The 18,875-nt window shown below is 42.3% G+C and overlaps 1 protein-coding gene across 8 annotated transcripts in view; it reads left to right on the top strand.

The window, feature by feature from the left end:
* The window catches only part of LOC117365719 (CTD small phosphatase-like protein 2), a 46,828-nt gene that overhangs the window by 4,088 nt on the left and 23,865 nt on the right, over positions 1 to 18,875 (top strand). For all 8 annotated transcript variants that reach the window (XM_033956463.1, XM_033956461.1, XM_033956459.1 and 5 more), the window contains exons 2-3: positions 3,683 to 3,802; positions 11,195 to 11,336. In XM_033956463.1, the coding sequence (XP_033812354.1) occupies positions 3,698 to 3,802; positions 11,195 to 11,336 (247 nt within the window). In that variant the 5' untranslated portion in view covers positions 3,683 to 3,697. The remainder of the gene's footprint in view (positions 1 to 3,682; positions 3,803 to 11,194; positions 11,337 to 18,875) is intronic.

Below are 18,875 nucleotides of genomic sequence, written 5' to 3'. Positions count from 1 at the left end.
TACTGTGAATAGGTGGAATCAAGGCCAGCCCTATACTGGCTCTAGGTAAGGTGGCTGGTTGCTGTAAAGTTTTGCAGGGGGTGATGCAACAGACAAGCCCCCAATATGTAAGGTGGTGGCCTTACAATCCCCCAGGTCCCGGGTTCAATACCCTCATCGGAGGTTCATTAGGAAGTGAAATTAATGACACTGAAACCCCTCTGACAATGGGTCCTGATTGACAATAGCTATCTGTGCCAGAACATGCAGCTGGGGCTACTGTCCATCTTAAGTACCAGACTTAGCACATCTTTTGAACCTCAGGGCTGTGCCAAGGCCTTTTGTTACTGTTAAGCACTGCTAATTTAGATGTGCTCGAGACATTCTGAGGCTGATGGTCTATCTGCACTGACATTCCCCAAGATCAGATATGACTGATATCATCTCCCATAGGCCTTTGCTGACATTGGTTAGGCCAACAGAAAATGCTGACAGCTACCAATGTAAGGCTGGGCTGACAGTTGCAACGAGATGGGAGAAAGATTCAGGAACTAAATGCACTCTAAGTCGTGTCCCTTTCCACTCAGGAGGTGGAGATCTGAACAGAAATGTATGCTGACAGTGTGCACACCTTTATTAATTCACATCGCTGCCATTGAAGTAGCAATTGGGTTCCTGTGATAGGTGCTGCCATAGTTTTCAGCATGATGAATTTTTGCATTCAGATTAAATCAAAATAATAATGGTCAGGAACAGATTGTGATGATTTTTGTGCGATAACTTCATTGGTTTTGTTTATGTTTAGAGAATTGTTTCTTGTTCATCTTATGATTATGGATGTTCTTACTGTAAGCCGCTTAGGTGATCAAGCAGATAATTAATAAAATAAATAAATAAACCATTTTTATTGCATTCACAGAAAAAGGACCTAACAAAGGCTACCAGAAAGATTCCCACAGCTCCACTAACATTTTCTTATCAAGCTAATAATATATCCACCTAATAAACTCGCATGCTTCCCACTTCCCCTTCACAAGCACAACTGAGGCAGATGGAACAAGTTGTGCTAAAATCTCCCATGTAAGATTTTTAGCACTAAAATGGAGGTGAAATAATGTCTTATGATTTACTTTTATTTCTGACTGTGACATCTTTTGCAAAACAACAAGGAAAGGGTTGTAAAGACATCCCTCTTGTCTTTCCTCATTGTTTTGCTTGTATTCCAAGGCGAGGGGCTCCTCTGTTTGCCTCTGACATCTTTTGCCCTAACATGCTCATCCCATTTGAACCTGAGGGAGAGATTTGAATTTTGGATTTAGCTCAAGGTAAATTACATTCAGGTATTTTCACAGGTTGGCAAGGTATGTGCTCTTACGCTCATAGGAATTCTACGAGCATCGGAGTATTTATCGGACTGCTGGTTCATGCTAAAAACCTCTAGCATAGCTTGATATAAAGGGTCCTAAGTTTGCACTTAGGTAGTGGAAATTAAACAACTTGTCCAAGCTCATAAGGAGCATCAGTGATTTTTGAAGTGGGCTTCCCTGGTTCTCAGCCTACTACTTTAATTGCTAGGCTACTCTTCCACACCTCATGTGACAGTATCAGCTCTCAAAAGCTATTAAAAAAATGTACATATCTCCCCCTATGCCACCCCCTCCCCCTCCCCCCGTGAACTCCATTCATTGGGTAAGTCCCTCTTATCTGTACCCTTCTCCTCAACTGCCAACTCCAGACTCCGTCCCTTCTTTCTTGCCGCGCCATATGCCTGGAACAGGCTGCAAGAATCAATATGTCGTGCTCCTTCTCTAGCTGTATTCAAATCCCAGCTAAAAGCCCACTTTTTTTTAAGCTGCTTTCAACTCTTAACTCCCACTCACTCTACCCAATGTATCATTCCTTCTATCAGAATCTCCCCAACCCTAAGGTGTCCTGTCTGTCTATCCAAATTAGATTGTAAGCTCTTCTAGACAGGGACCGTCTATTGAATGTTAAATATACAGCACTGTGTACACCTTTTAGTGCTATAGAAATATTAAACAGTATGAGTAGTTATGATTTAACATAATCCAATGAACAGGTATTGTCTAATTTGTTAACCTATTATCCTTGCTGCACCATTGTAGCCCAAGTGAGATGATGGGAATGACAGTGGGAAGGACTTAATACTTTAAAGGGAGCAATGAAAAAGTTGAATAGTCATATTTTCTGTCTTGGTGTGTTCTCATTCATAGGAAACTAATTTTTTGCATAGGTGAAACAGATAGAGTAGGCTCATGATATTTCCAGAGATTACTGGATGGGTCATTTGGCCTTTATCTGCCATCATGTTTCTATGTTTCTACTCTAGATCCTACCTGTAAATATTCATTTAGAGTACAGGGTGAGATGGTTTGTTTACTTTGTTCTCACTTTTCACCAGATGATGGGGGACCACCAAAGAACTCTGATCACTTTACAAGTAATTTCTTTTTTTCTGGTCATGACAATAGTGGATTGGGTTTTGGTATTTTTAATTATTTAAAGTCTTTATTTTAAAAGAAACAGAAAAATTAAGGCAGTTAAAGATTATGGCCTATCTAGTCTGCCTATCCATGCTATCTACTATCTCTTCCTCACCCTTAGATATCCAATGTACTTGTCCCAAACTTTCTTGAATTCAAATACATTTTTGATCTCCACCAGGAGGCCATTCCATGCATTCATTACCATTTCTGTGAAAGTATTTTCTGAGTAGGGTCACCATATTTTGAACGGTAAAACCCCGGACACAAGGCCCTGCCCTGTTCTGTCCCAAGTCCCGCCACCACCAAGCCTCCTCTCATCTTCCCCGATGAGCTCTGGCCACGTCTGGAGGGCCTGGAGCATGTGTGTGATATCATCCGTGCATCCTCAGATGCTCCAGATATGGCCGGAGCTTGTCAGGGCTTTCCAAAATCCGGACAAACTGCTGGGTTTTGGAAAGTCCATCCGAGAACCTGGACATCTGGTAACCCTACCCCATCTCGCATGTGTTCCATTATCAACTTCTCCAGTTCTCCCTGTAGAGAATCCAGGATCTCCCTACTTCTAGGAAACCCCACAAAAGGGATATCCCTATCAACACCTAGCATATTAAAATCACCTATTAATATAAAACTACTTTTAATGTCTTCAATTAAATCTCTGTCTGTGAAGGAGGCCTGTATATCACACCAAAGTAAATACATTTTCCGTTTCTTCTTTCCATACTGAACTAACAAACATACATAATTACAAAAGATGTTTTGCGGACCCTTCAGTACAATAGTTTTAATTAGTATAACAATTTTTCTTTCCAGAGTAACTCAACAGAACTAATACAAGCTACTCGTTTCCATTGAGAACCCTCTGTTTTTCTTTCTACTACAGTATGAAGGGCATGATAATCCACTGTATTCATAAAAGGATAGTGGCCTTTTAGCTGGGATGGATGTTACTACTACTGCAGTCAGGTCCTGTGCTGGGGAATTGATGAGATAATGGCACAGTTTGGTCTTTATGATGCAATTGCAAGCAGGTAGTCTGCAGATCAGACTTCAGGCAGATCAGTGACCCTCAAGTAAACTCCTGGACTTTAACTGTAATTTTAGTGCTGGTGGCCTATCTGTTCCCTCATAAAACAGTTCAAGAGGATTCCTTCCATGGAGTGCTTCTGATTGAAAGACTTTCCTTTCTTTTGTAGTCAAAATCCATAACAATGATTTTAAGATCTCGGAAGATTATTGGTCAGCCTCCATGCACCCCTCGGAAGGATCCAGCCGGCCTCCAGACTCCCAGATCTGAAGGATGGCAAGAGAAAGCAGTGAGTAATGGCATAGTCCTGGGGAGAGTGTACATCTCTGTACCTCCTCCACAGGCACTCCCTGGCAAAAAGTTGGGGAAGGATGTGGGTAAAATAGGAACTTTGTTTATGGCCATTAAAGGAAATAAGTGCGGTTACATGGGGTTTTCCTGCCACTGAATTCTTTGTTGCTTGTGATGAATTTGTTTGAAATAATTTGAGAATATATAACATTAAATTTTGACTACACAGGAATTTCCATTTCAACATTCCTTCCTTTCTACCATATTATGATCTCTAAAGAAGGGGCCTGTGTGGTAATGAGATTGATTGGGATTTGTTTTTATTTTATTTTTGTTGGGTTTGTTTAGTGTAAATCATGTTTTATTGATGCACAATCAGCAAATTCACAATACAAAACAAGAGTTCAGCAAGGTCGAGATCGCCAAAAGTACAACAAAACAATTTTTCAAATAATCCCCCATCCCAAACCCCACCCACTCCCGATTGCAAACAACCACCCCACCCTGGAAGCCCCCGAACCCCTACCCACATCCCTAAACCAGCACGAAAGCAAAGAGACTTCTGAGCAAGCTGTGTTCTTATGCCGCTCAGCAAGCACTAAACAAGACAACCATACCCCAACCCCTCCCCCCCCACACACACACAGAATCGATCTCCACCCTACCCATCTAACACCACACTCACCTGTCCATTCATACCAACCATCCACTCTCAGACAAACAGCATACCAATCATCCTGGGGAAGTAGCTGAGGGTTGTTGGGCTTGTTTAATTTTGCTATTTTTTTTCCTGCTCATATTTTTGGGATTTTTTTTTAGGGTTCTTTGATATTGAAGTTTTTCCCTTCTGTTGTGCCTTTTCCGTACCTTTAGTATTGAATTTATTGTATTATCTTTTCCCTCTTCCTTCTCTTTATATAGGTAAATGAAAGTAATTATTTCTTTCATAGGTACTATAGTTAGATTGTGAGCCCGTTGGGACAGAGAGGGAAATTCAAAGTACCTGATTAGATTTTTGGCCAATTGAAATGTTCTGTAAACTGCTTCAAATCCTTTGGGAGATTTAGAGGTATGTAAAACACCACATTAAATTATATTTTTTGATTACTGAGGTTGATTCAGTATCACAGTCTTAACAGCAACAGGGATAAGATGAAAGTGATGGGTAATGACAATAAGGCATAAGTGATGTTCAGTACTCGGCTCTTATAATATTAGTACCTTGCTCACTCATCAATTTCAGCAAGCTATAGATATAGATAGAAGTGAGGCAATATAAACCATCAATAGCTTCAGTATAAGCTCTTTCAATAGGTCATCAGTTGTGCTTTCCGCATTTGATCACTTTTAATTTAATTTAATTTCTTATATACCGCTATACCGTGAGGTTCTAAGCGGTTTACAATAAAGATACAATAGAATAAGTAAGTAAAGATAGGTACTTGGAAGTTCCCTAACTGTCCCGAAGGCTCACAGTCTAGCTAAAGTACCTGAGAAAAACAATTAATGAAAAGTAAAGATGTGAAATGTAAAGACAGAGATAGAAACAAGATATGAAACATCCCAACAAGATTTCATTGAAGAAATTAAAATTAGGATTAAAAGTAGAAATATAATAACAATAAAAAATAAAATATATAAGAAATAAATAAAAAGAGTTCCAATCAGAACAATAGGATAAGACGTTCGAAGATCATAACTAGAGAATGACACGGTGACAAAATTCATCACCGTTCCCGTCTCCGCGGATAACCGCGGGAAATAATCCCATGTCATTTTCTAGTGTCTATTTCAACCTCAGTCCTTCTACACCAGCATTCTTCAAAGCAAAGCTTGCGGGTCAGTGGTTGTGTCCAATTAAACTCTGATTCTTCCCTCTCTCCTTAAAGAATGACATGAAGATGGTTTCCCGCGGTTATCCGCGGGGACGGGAACGGTGATGAATTTTGTCACCGTGTCATTCTCTAATCATAACTACATGCCAATGAATGAAGCTGTTTTGCTCCTTGAGTCCTGAAATATGGAACCCAGTTACTAAACGATATTCCAGCCTTAAGGTTTCCCATGATGTAGTGATGAGTGCAGAAAAGCTGACAGGTCATATTGAATCAGAGTTAAGACAGTGACAGAGAGTAGGATTGTCAATTGGATCTGAGACAATGCAATGTCGAAATGCAGGCTAGTTATATAGAGCAAAGTCAGGCAGTGACAAATGCAGGCGTGTTGTTAGGACCAGGTGGCCTTTGAAACAGCCAGACAACCGCCACTCGGCGATCAGTTGCATTAAACGGTCACTGCCATCCTCTTCAGATCCGACGGCCGTCGCCAATGTTCTCGGGATCCTCCAACGATCGCAGCGACCTCCCAATCAGGACAACTGCTCTCCCGACTTCACGCTGGGATCCTTCTGGGGCCGTTCTCTCTCCGATAGCACTGCCTCTGAGCCCTCCGAAGTGCCGTCCTCCTCCCCACTTGCGCGCCCTCATGTGCAAAGAAACGGAAGTATGTGGTTATCGGCACTCAGATGAAGAGGAGCCGAAACCAAATCTCTCTCACTCTCCACGAAAAAAACAGGACCCAATCCGACATCACTCGACCGCCAACATGGAACCAGCCAAGCAGCAGGTGAGAGGCCCCCTCAGCTGTTAGGCCAGAGCAACTGTCAGACTGAAGAGTTAGTGAAGTGAACTTAAAAAAAAAAAAAACAAATAAAAACAAGAAGGAGCTTCCAAGTGTGAGTGATAGAGACAAGAAACAAAACCAGTAAATTAAAAATTCAAAAGAAATCAAATAAGACAAAGAAAAAACGAAAAGAGGGATGATGAAAACAGCACAGTTGATGACCTAACTGGCCGCCATCTTGTTGGAATTCACACAAGTGATGTTGCATTACTCACGTGTAAACTTTTAGGACAAAATCATTCTCTTCCTTCAGTTCAGAAATGGACTGAAGATCATCCATTAGACTGAGCACAGCGCAGCCATAGGGGCGACGATAATGCAGATGAGGAGAGCCCTTCTTACAGTCATTCAGCAGCATGCGACCTATGGAAATATGTGCACAGCTTAGGCAACGATTCTATAAGCTTAATCGTTACTTAGCACTCCTCATTGACCCAATTTTATGCACTTTATTCATACGCTTTGTTTTTACGCCTCATGTGCATGCTTTCATCCTAAGTTCTAGTCATGTATTTTATATGTTAAATATTATCAGACATTCTCATTTTAATAGGTATACTAAAAGAGCACTGATCATGTGCACTCTGGTCTACTATGGGCATTTTTAGCGCACGCAGCATTTTAGCGCATGCTAAATGCACACTACGCGGCTAGAACTAACACCAGCTCACGTGGCAATTTAGCACACGCTATTCTGCGCGTTAATTCCCTAACACATTTTAGTAAAAGGAGCCCTATGTCGGCTGGGGACTATTTTGCTCTGGCATAGTAATTCAAAGTGCAGTACACATGACTGAGAACAAGAAAATATCTTCGGCAAGAAGGATAGTTCCCACTACTTGCTCCAGTGATCCATAGCCAGCCAATTTTGAACAGACCGGAGCCCAAAGTGGGTGAGCCCACCCTTGAAGTGCACTATCGAGCCCTTTCTGCCCCCCATCTCTGGGTCTCCTGATGTAGCATTTCTGCAGTGTCCTTTGCCCGATGTGCTGGGGCATTGACCTGTTTGATGATAAAGTGGTCTCCCGACACGCGGCAGATCGTTGGCAACAGCTTCTGCATCAAGAGGATGTCATGGTAGTATGCAGCATTGATCTTAACCCCAGGATCGATGAAGAACAGATCTGTGAATCCGCATTTCGAGATTGTTACTAAGACCATGACTGATTGGCTAAAGGCTGGGCGGGTCCATAGTAGGCATTTGGCATTAATTTCATACTTCAGTGTTGTTGAAGACACATACAGGCAATCATTTTGTGTGTTAATCAGTGGAGCTACTGTAAATATCTTTTCATCTGTAAGCCAGATGAATATAACAATAGCCTTACTGGGTCAGACCAATGGTCCATCAAGCCCAGTAGTCTGTTCTTATGGTGGCCAATCCAGATCACTAGTACCTGGCAAAAACACAAAGAGTAGCAACATTCCATACTATCAATCCAGGGCAAGCAGTGGCTTCCCCCATGTATTTCTCAATAACAGACTATGGACTTTTCCTCCAGGAAATTGTTCATACCTTTCTTAAAACCAGCTACGCTATCCACTTTAACCACAACCTTTGGCAATGCGTTCCAGAGCTTAACTATTCTCTGAGTGAAAAAATATTTCCTCCTATTGGTTTTAAAAGTATTTTCTTGTAACTTCATTGAGTGTCCCCTAGTCTTTGTAATTTTTGAAAGAGTGAAAAATCGATCCACTTGTACCCATTCTACTCCACTCAGGATTTCGTAGACTTCAATCATATCTCCCCTCAGTTGTCTCTTCCAAACTATGCTCCAGGTACTTAGTCAAAAGTTGCTTGCACCGTATGTAAAATTAATTCTTGGGTATGACATTTATTAATTAATCCAACATATAATTGGCTAACACTTAAGAGTGTTGGCCAATTATATGTTGGATTTGTGATTGGACTTATTGGCTTCAACATTGTCCAAAGGGTTATATTTTTTGTGCTATTTATTAATTAAGACACTTTAATTTCAGATTGTCATGAATTATCCAAACCACAGTTGTCTGGCTTATTTCTTCTTCTCTTGTTATATGTCGAGTTGTTCGGTGTGTTTGCGATGCATGTTCCTGAATCAGTATAAGATTGCATACGATGTTGTATGTGAATTGAGTGGTTGTCCATTGCCTGGCTTACGATCCACAGCACCCGTTGCTCGGATCTTGTGTAGCAACACATCAAGACCGTTTTTGTTCCAACCCTTCTTTGGGAACTCTTTCAATAATTGTCGACTGCTGTAACCTTTCAGCAGTACCAAGTTCTTTATCAGAATTTGGTCTTCTGCAAAGAAAACCATTTTGATACAGAGACTCTTTACAAACCATCATCTGCTTCTGCACATATCCCAAAGCAACAATTCATTTTCACAAGGTAGTGTGCGCTGGGAAATATTTACAACATTTTACATCAACTTCGTTCAAGACATGACGCACTAAATTTCATAAGAATCAACTGAGTTCTGTGGAAGATGCAACTAAAAATATTTTAGTGTTTTTTTTTTAAATTTCACATTGTAGATCACTCAGGATTTTATAGACCTCTGTCTTATCTCCCCTTAGCTATCCCTTCTCCAAAAGAATAAGCCCCAATCTCTGTAATCTTTCCTCAAAAGAGTCGTTCCATCTTCTTAGTCATTTTGGTAGCATCTTTTCTGATTCCACTCTGTTGGGGGGTTTTTAAGAAGCAGTGACCAGAATTGCACACAACACTCAAGATGTGGTCCCGGCATGGAGTAATATAGAGTCAATATGATATTCCTTTGTTTTATTGTGTATTCCTTTCCTAATAATTTATAACACTGTTTTTATTTGGCTGCCATCACTGCACGCTGGACAGGTTTCAACGTGTTGTCCATGATCCCTTTTCTGGGTTATGACTGCTTAACGTGGAACCCAGCATCACATACTCTAACATGGGTTATTCTTTCTAATGTGCATTGCTATGCACTTGTCCACATTCAATTTCATCTGTCATTTGTCATCTTCCTAGTACCTTCTACCCAGTACCTTTTACCTTCTTCCACTGAAAGAACTGACCATTTGACCGGCCTTAGCTCTTTAATTTACATCCTCTATGTTTATCCCGTTATTTTTTAAATTCCATCACTGTTTTCCTCTCCACCACTTCCCTCAGGAGGGCATTCCAGGCATCTACCACCCCCTCCGTGAAAAAGAATTTCCTAGCATTGCTCCTGAGTCTTCCGCCCCGCAATCTCAAATTATGCCCTCTAGTTTTACCATTTTAATAATAATAATAAACTTTATTTTTCTATACCGCCATACCGGACGACTTCTAGGCAGTTCACAATGTAAGAAGGCTGGACAATCAGCGAATTACAGAAAGCATGAAGAATAAATGTTACTTGAGAAATAGGAGTTACCTGAGAGATTAAATTAGGGTTAGCAGTGGGGAAATGACATAGTGAAAGAGGGTCATCTGTTTAGTCAATGAATTTGTCGAATAGAGTGGTTTCTCTTCTGTGGAAATGATTTTGTTCTATATTAATACATGAGAGTACATGACTGGTTATAGTTGACTACATAGCCAGTACATTGCTGCAGGTGCTATAGGGCCCTGGATGTTCCATGTGATTCCTATTCAATGTGATATGTCCATTGCTGCAATTTAGCTTGTTCAAGCTCCACTTACAATGAGCTAGGTCTGTTTCAATTTGTTTTATTAAAGTCTTCATTGGTGCATTTCTTTGAATTTTCCATCCAGGTAGATATACTATCCACAGTAGCATGTATTGATAATATGATAAATTAATTCTACAAACATGCCCATATCATTTCAACCATCATATTTGGGTCTCATCAGCTACGTTTGGATGCTTGCACCACTGCTGGTAGATGGCTTCAGTCCTTACTAGGTCTCTTGGTAATGCCAAGGATTAGGATTACTAGATTTTACTATTGTAAAATCTGGACCCATAGCCTCGCCCCCCCAGCCCCGCCCAGCCCTGTCTCGTTCCACCAAAGTCACGCCCCATTCCGCCCCAGCCTCGTCCCCCAGCCCCGCCCCCCCCCAACCTATTCTTGTGCTCGGAGCTGTGTCGGGAGGGCATCTGCGTATGCACAGGCGAAACGCAATGATGTTGCATGTATGCACACATGATGTCACTGCGTTGCATCCTTGCATACGTAGATGCCCTCCCTGACGCAGTCCCAAGCTGGAAGCTTTTCAAAACCCGGACAAAGTGACGGGTTTTGAAAAGCTGTCTGGGCACCCGGACATGTCCGGGTAAATCTGGATGTCTGGTAACCCTACCAAGGATCCACTGGAGGCAGTACAAGTGGAAGGTTTCTAGTTTTTGGATGTAGAAGCAAGCCCTCATACTCTGCTGCCTGGACCCCAAGCAAACGCTTGCTGTAGAAGCTGCTACACCTTTCTTTCATAGATGTCCTTTAAATCCACCACCCCTTCTAGCAGGATCATCATCGTTTTAGTCGCCAGTGTGATCAAGGCATCCGCTGACAGCTGACCAGCCATTCAGCTTATTCAGGAGCTTCCTGTGAGGAACTGTATCAAAGGCTCTGCTGACTCCAAGGTGATTAAATCTAGCACCCGTCCCCTATCCATTTCAGTGGTCACTCATTCAAATAAATCAAATTCTTTTGACAGAGTTTTCCTTTGCTAAAATCATGTTGCCTTAGATCTTCCTCTCATTTTCCCTTTTTCTTTCTCACTCCTTCTGCACAGGACCCATCTGATGTTTCCAGCAGCAGTGCGACAATGAGCAGTGAATCCAACAGCCTTGCCCTGTTGACCCCGAGGAAGAAGAAGAAGAATGGGAGAGCTGCTAAAATGAGACAGAAACGGCGGCAAATGGTGCAGGCCAAAGGTAGGCTTGACTGGGGAAATTGGGACAGAGGAGGAAGAAAAAGGTGCATGAGATTCACATTTCATTGTGGAATGCTCACACCAGAATGTTTTTGTCAGGTGTGTGATGGAGAAAACATTAACCTGCTACCTCTGTGCATGTCTGTGAGGATTATTTTAGACTCAGTATTTACTCAAAGTGGCCAGTTAGGCCTGGATTCTCTAAATGGTGCCGGTAGGCATCCAAGCTCAGGAAAGAGCACCATTTAAATGACATTTTAACTGAGTTTCAAGGTGTCTACCAGCACCTAAAAAATTGGCACCGGAACTGCACCTCCAAAGGCACTTTAGGCCGCCTAACACCACTGTAAGCCTGCCTAACACTGGGAAATGGTTTTAGGCAGCCTATAGCACCTACAGAGGCGCGATTCACATCAAATGGCCCTACATTTCTGGCACCTGCCTTTGTCAGAGGCACGATTCTGTAAACAGGCGCCATTGTGTGATTCACAAGCGATCGGCGGTCCTAAACAATGACACTGGTTATTTTTATTTATTTATTTTATTTATTCAGTTTTCTATACCGTTCTCCCAGTGGAGCTCAGAACAGTTTACATTTATGCAGGTACTCAAGCATTTTTCCCTGTCTGTCCCGGCGGGTTCACAATCTATCTAATTATATATCTGGGGCAATGGGGGATTAAGTAGGGTTGTCAGATTTCCAATTGGAAAATCCAGACCCCTAGACCCGGCCTCAGGCCTTCCGTGTAACGCCCTAATCCCGCCCTCACTCCTGCCCCCTGCTTCCTGCTCTTGTCGGGCAGGGAGGAAGTCCGCACATTCAGAGGGAGGGAGGTAAGGGACAGGGAAAGATGGGGAAGATGGAGGGGGAGGAAGAGTGAGAGTCTCATAGGAGTGCAGGAGCAGAAGACGGAGTGAAAGAGATTCTCAGGAGGGCAGAGGAGGTAGAAGGCATTGAGGGAGAAATGGACTTGGGGGAGGGCTAATGGGAAGAGAAGAGGCTCCATATTTTTGTACTGAATACAGTACAAAGACATCTGCAATTAATATTGCCCAAAGCTAACATATTTCAATTAATAAATTCCAAATAATACATCTGTACAGTTTCATATTCTATTATAGTGGATCCAGTTAGTTGGAATTTGTGAGGGATAGCCATGCTTTAAGCCAGGAGTCTAGTCTCTGTTTTTCAGCATATGGGGGTAAAAGCTTTATGAGTTTGAGTCAGTTATTTGATGGTAAGTTGGTCCCATTTGCCACTTTATAGAGGGAGTTTCAATTACTTCCAGGGCACTATTGTACCCACATGCAGGTGGTGCATTTTTTTTTATGAGGAAAGAAATGAGTAAGATTAGCTGACTCAGCCAGAGTCTGACTTGGTGAAGCTTTATGAAACTGTGTGCAACTAAAGGATTGACTTCAGGAACATGCATCCTTCTTTGTTGCTTCTTAGGCTTGGTTAGTAGAGGGAGTTGAGCTGTTATGAGGAAAAATAGTAGAAGATTAACATAGTAGATGACAGCAGATAATGACCCGCATGGTCCATCCAGTTTGCCCAATCTGATTCGTTTTAAATTTTTTCAATTTAAATTTTTTCTTCTTAGCTATTTCTGGGCAAGAATCCAAAAATCTACCCGGTACTGTGCTTGGGTTCCAACTGCCAAAGTCTCCGTCAAATCTTACTCCAGCCCATCTACACCCTTCCAGCCATTGAAGCCCTCCCCAGCCCATCCTCAACCAAAAGGCCATGTAGAGACACAGACTGTGCATGTCTGCCCAGTAATGCCCTTAATTCCTTCAATATTTACTATTATTTTCTGATTCTAGATCCTCTGTGTTCATCACATGCTTCTTTGAACTCCGCCACTGTTTTCCTCTCCACCACCTCTTTCGGGAGTGCATTCCAGGCATCCACCACCCTCTCCGTAAAGCAGAATTTCCTAACATTGCCCCTGAATCTACCACCCCTCAACCTCAAATTATGTCCTCTGGTTTTACCATTTTCCTTTCTCTGGAAAAGATTTTGTTCTACATTAATACCTTTCAAGTATTTGAACATCTGGATCATATCTCCCCTGTCTCTCCATTCCTCTAGGGTATACATAGTCAGGGCTTCCAGTCTCTCCTCATATGTCTTCTGGCGCCAGGGCCGGATTAACCAATAGGCCCAGTAGGCACGTGCCTAGGGCCCAAAATGGTCAGGGGGCCTGATGAAGGAGTGCATTAACATTGTTTTTCCAAACGGCGATGGGCCCCTCCAGCATCGATTGGCAACGCAGGTCTCCCCCGATCGACAATGTGGCCCTCTGATCAGCAACGCAGCCCCCCCCATCAACGGAAAGTAAGACAAGCAAGCAACGCAGGTAAGAAAGGCAACGGGAACTGTAATTTTGCAATCGGTGCTGCTTGCCCAAAGCTTCCCTCTGACACAGCTTCTTGTTTCCGCCTGGGCGCATCAGAGGGAAGCTTTGGGAAAGCAGCACCGCTTGCAAAATTACAGTTCCCATTGCCTTAATTACCCACGTTGCTTGTTTGTCTTACTTTCCGTCGATGGGGGGGGGCTGCGTTGCTGATCAGGGGGACCCACATTGCCAATTGGAGGGGGGGGCCCGCGTTGCCAATCGATGCTTTTAGGGGGCGTCACCGTTCTTAAAAAAAAAAAAATTGGAGTGAAAGGTGAGTGGTGAGATGGGCCTGGAATGAAGGGAGATAGAGAAAGGGGCAAGGCAGAGCAGGACAGATGATGGATGTGGTAAGAAAGGGGCGGGGCACATGATGGAAGGGAGAAGGGAGACAGAAGGGAGCAGGGCAGATGATAGATGTGGGAAGAAAGGGGCAGGGCAGGCAAGATGATGGAAGTGGGGAGAAGGGAGACAGAAGGGAGCAGGGCAGATGATAAAAGTGGGGAGAACTTGTGCCCAGCCCCCACCTCCTCACCACTGCTACTGCTTTCCCACATACTGGATGTGGGGAAGAAGATAGTTAGTGAAATAGTGGAGGGGTGAAGGAAAGGGGTAGCAAGCTGTGAGTAGACACAGTGAAAAGAGGGAAACTGAGGGCTGAATAGTAAGAAAGAATTTAATTTAGACAGAGGCAGAAAATAGAGAAGAAAGATCAGAGAAGAAAAGTAACGGGAAGAGAGAGGAGAGAGATGCCAAAGAATGGGGAAGGACACAGAGATATCACATCTGAGTGAAGGAAATGAGAAGAGAGATGCTAAAAACCATAGGGAGAGGAGGGGAGGGAGGGAGAGAGATGCCAGACTATGAGGGGAACAGAGGGAAAGGTGATGGATGCCAGACCAAGGGGGGGAGGAGACAGGAGCAGAGATGGCAGAGGGAGACAAATATTTTCTGGAAGGGGCAGACAGTGGATGGAAGGAAGAGAATGATGAGAAGATGAGGAAAGCAGAAACCAGACAACAAAGGTAGAAAAAAAATTTCTATTTGTTTTATTTATTTTTGCTTTAGGATAAGGTATTATTGTAGCTGTGTTGATAATCGTTTATTAATAGAAAATGGAAATAAGATGATACTGTTTATTGAACTAATTTTAATACATTTTTTTTACAAATTCAGAGACCATAACTCCTTTCCTCAGGTCAGGACAGGGATACTGTAACAGCAGAATAGTTTACTGATCTGAAGAAAAAGGTTTTAACCTCTGAAAACTAAGTAAGAAATGTATTAGTCCAATAAAATGATGGGCACTAAATTTTCTTCCCGCTATGCCCCATGCCTCCTACCCAAATGCAAAATATAAATTGGTGGGCTTCCCAAAGCCCTACCAACTGAAGATCTCTTCCTCTAGGAAGGAAGGGGAGTTTTGTTCAGAGATATTTGGAGGTTGCATAGAAGAAAAACTGTACACTGGCACTGGTATGGTAATCTTTGTTTGTTTTAAAATTTTAAAATAAAAGAAATAAAGTGGAAATAAAGAAGTAAATACATGGGGGCAGAGCAGGGGCGGGGCAGGGTGGGACATGATGGGGTGGGGCGGGGCAGGGGGGCCCAGTGTACTTGTGTGCCTAGGGGCCCTCGACAAATTAATCCTGCCATGTCTGGCGCAAACCACCTATCATTTTCGTCGCCCAACTCTGGACCGCTTCAAGTCTTCTTACGTCCTTCGCCAGATACGGTCTCCAAAACAACACAATACTCCAAGTGGGCCTCACCAATGACTTGTAAATGGGCATCAACACCTTCTTCCTTCTACTGGCTACGCCTTCTGGCAGCAGCCATCGCCTTGTCACACTGTTTTTTCGCCTTTAGATCTTCAGACACTATCACCCCAAGGTCCCTCTCCCCGTCCGTGCATATCAGCCTCTCACCTCCCAGCATATACGGTTCCTTCCAATTATTAATCCCCAAATGCATTACTCTGCATTGAATTTTAGTTGCCAGGCATTAGACCATTCCTCTAACTTTTGCAGATCCTTTTTCATATTTTCCACTCCCTCTTTGGTGTCTACTTTGTTACAAATCTTGGTATCATCCGCAAAAAGGCAAACTTTTCCTTCTAACCCTTCAGCAATGTCACTCACAAACATATTGAACAGGATCGGCCCCAGCACCAAACCCTGAGGGACTCCACTACTCACCTTTCCTTCCTCCAAGCGACTTCTATTAACCACCAGCCTTTGGCATCTGTCCGACAGCCAGTTTCTAACCTAGTTCACCACTTTGGGTCCTAACTTCAGCCCTTCAAGTTTGTTCAAGAGCCTCCTATGAGGAACTGTATCAAAGGCTTTGCTGAAATCTAAGTAAATTACATCTAGCATATGTCCTTGATCCATCTCTCTGGTCACCCTATCAGAAAATTAAATCAAGTTCGTTTGACAAGATTTACCTTTAGTAAAGCCATGTTTCCTCGGATCCTGTAACCCATTAGATTCTAGGAAGTTCACTATCCTTTCTTTCAGCAACACTTCCAATATTTTTCCAACAACCAAAGTGAGGCTTACCGGCCTGTAGTTTCCCACTTCATCCCTGTGACCATGTTTGTGAATAAGGACCACATCCGCACTCCTCCAATCCCCATGAACCCCTATCTCCAGAGATTTGGTGAACAAATCTTTAATAGGACCTGTCAGAACCTCTCTAAGCTCCCTCAGTATCCTGGGATGGATCCCTTCGCTTTGTCCACCTTCAGTTTTTCAAGTTGTGCATAAACACTTTCCTCCGTGAACAGCGCAAAATCTACTCAATTTTCTCATGTTACTTTACCAGACAATCTCGGTCCTTCTCCAGGATTTTCTTCCATGAACACAGAACAGAAGTATTTGTTTAGCACATTTGCTTTTTCCTCATCACTTTCCACATATCGGTTCTCAGCATATTTTAGTTTAGCAATTTTATTTTTCATCTTCCTCCTTTCACTGATATATCTGAAAAAAATTTTGTCTCCGTCTTTTACATTTTTAGCCATTTGTTCTTTCGCCTTTGTCAGACGTATCTCTCTCTTGGCTTCTTTCAGTTTCACCCTGTAGTCCTTTCTGCACTCCTTTTCTTGGTTTTTTTTATATTTCATGAACGCCAACTCTTTTGCCTTTATTTTCTCCGCCACTAGTTTGGAGAACCATATCGGTTTCCTTTTTCTCTTGTTTTTATTTATTTTCTTCACATAAAGGTCTGTAGCCATTTTTATCGCTCCTTTAAGCTTAGACCACTGGTTTTCCACTTCTCTTGTATCCTCCCATCCTAACAGCTCTTTCTTCAGGTACTCTCCCATTTTATTAAAATTCGTACGTTTGAAATCTAGGACTTTAAGTATCTTGCGGCCGCTCTCCACTTTAGTTGTTATATCAAACCAAACCATTTGATGATCGCTACTTCCTAGGTGAGCACACACTTGAACATTAGAGATACTCTCTCCATTTGTGAGGACCAGATCCAATATAACTTTTTCCCTCATGGGTTCTGTCACCATTTGTCTGAGCAGAGCCTCTTGAAAGGCATCCACAATCTCCCTAATTCTTTCTGATTCTGCAGACAGAACATTCCAGTCCGCATCCAGCAGGTTTAAATCTCCCAACAGCAGCACCTCCTCTTTCCTTCCAAACTTTTGGATAACCACAATCAGATCCTTATCAATTTGCTGCGATTGAGTCGGAGGTCTGTAGACTACACCCACATAGATAGAAGTTCCATCTTCTCTTTTCAGAGCGATCCATATCACTTCTTCCTTTCTCCAGGTCCCTTGCATTTTGGTTGCTTGGATATCAATCTTTACATAGAGAGCTACTCCTCTACATTTCTGACCGTCTCTGTCCTTCCTAAAAAGATTATATCCCGGTATGTTTACATCTCATCCATGGGATTCATTGAACCATGTCTCTGTGATAGCGACAATATCCAGATCTGCCTCTAACATTAGGGCTTGCAGATCATGAACTTTGTTGCATAGACTGCAAGCATTTGTGGTCATCGCTTTCCAGCTATTTTTCAGCGGTAATCTCCTTTTTCGTATAGATTTTTGTTTTGTTTCGTTTCATTTTCCGTTGCAATGCTAATGAGTTGTTGATATTGTTTACGTTGCAATCTTTACTACCATCATATCTTGTCTTTTGCTGGGGGTGGTCTCAATAATTGTCCTTCATACATACACCACCCCCACCTTCTAGTTTAAATGCCTAGAAACATATTGTCTAAATTTCTCCATAAGGTTTCTTTTTCCTGCTGTAGTAATATGTAGCTCATCAGTGCAATATAACTTCTTGTCCTTCCATGTATTTCCCCATCCTCCTATGTACCTGAAGCCTTCTTGATGACACCAGGCTTTGAGCCATCTATTAAAGTCCTCTGTGTTTTGTACTCTTTGCGCTCCCTTTCCGTATGCAGGCAGTATTTCAGAAAAAGCTACAGTCTTTACAAAAGGTTTCAAGCCCTCACCAAGCTCCCGAAAAGTTTTCTGCGCTGCAAGTGTGGAGTTGTTGGCCAGGTCATTTGTTCCCAGATGGATAACAACATACTTTATGGGAAACAATTAAGTATGACTCCTGCTAAACTGGTACACTGTTTGCAAGGATCAGCAGATAGATGTTGGAGACCTTGTTGGGAGAGGGGAAATATGTCCCACATTTGGTGGAATTTCAAAAATTCAAGCTTAAGAAGGATCGTTCAGATTAGAGTAAGGAGAATAGTAGGTCTGGATATTCCTTGGGATCCTGGAACTGTTGGTCCTGGTTAGGCACGATCTGAACACTGCTAACCTTAATTTTGCATCATTTTGGAAGGTGTTAGGTTTCCCTGCATTGAATAGCTTGTCTGATTTGGATATGGGAAATATACTGTATAATATGGAAAACTTTTGGGTGAGACACATATTGGATAGGAGGTTTCATAAGATAGGGGAAACCTTTTATTTAGGTGTTTGGGTTCTAATGGATCAAAAATGGATGTGGGGCAGTATAGAATTACTTTGTATTGAGTGCTTTGTGAGAGTGATTGAGAGCTTTAATTAGTTCTTTGCAGTGATTCTGTAATGTGTACCAATCTGTTTGATAGTATTATTACTTAAACATGATAGAGGTGATATTACC

Source organism: Geotrypetes seraphini, chromosome 8 (assembly GCF_902459505.1).
Source record: "Geotrypetes seraphini chromosome 8, aGeoSer1.1, whole genome shotgun sequence".
Lineage (NCBI taxonomy): Eukaryota > Metazoa > Chordata > Amphibia > Gymnophiona > Dermophiidae > Geotrypetes > Geotrypetes seraphini.
The sequence above is the reverse complement of the archived record's forward strand: the minus strand, read 5'-3'. Positions and strand labels throughout refer to the sequence as shown.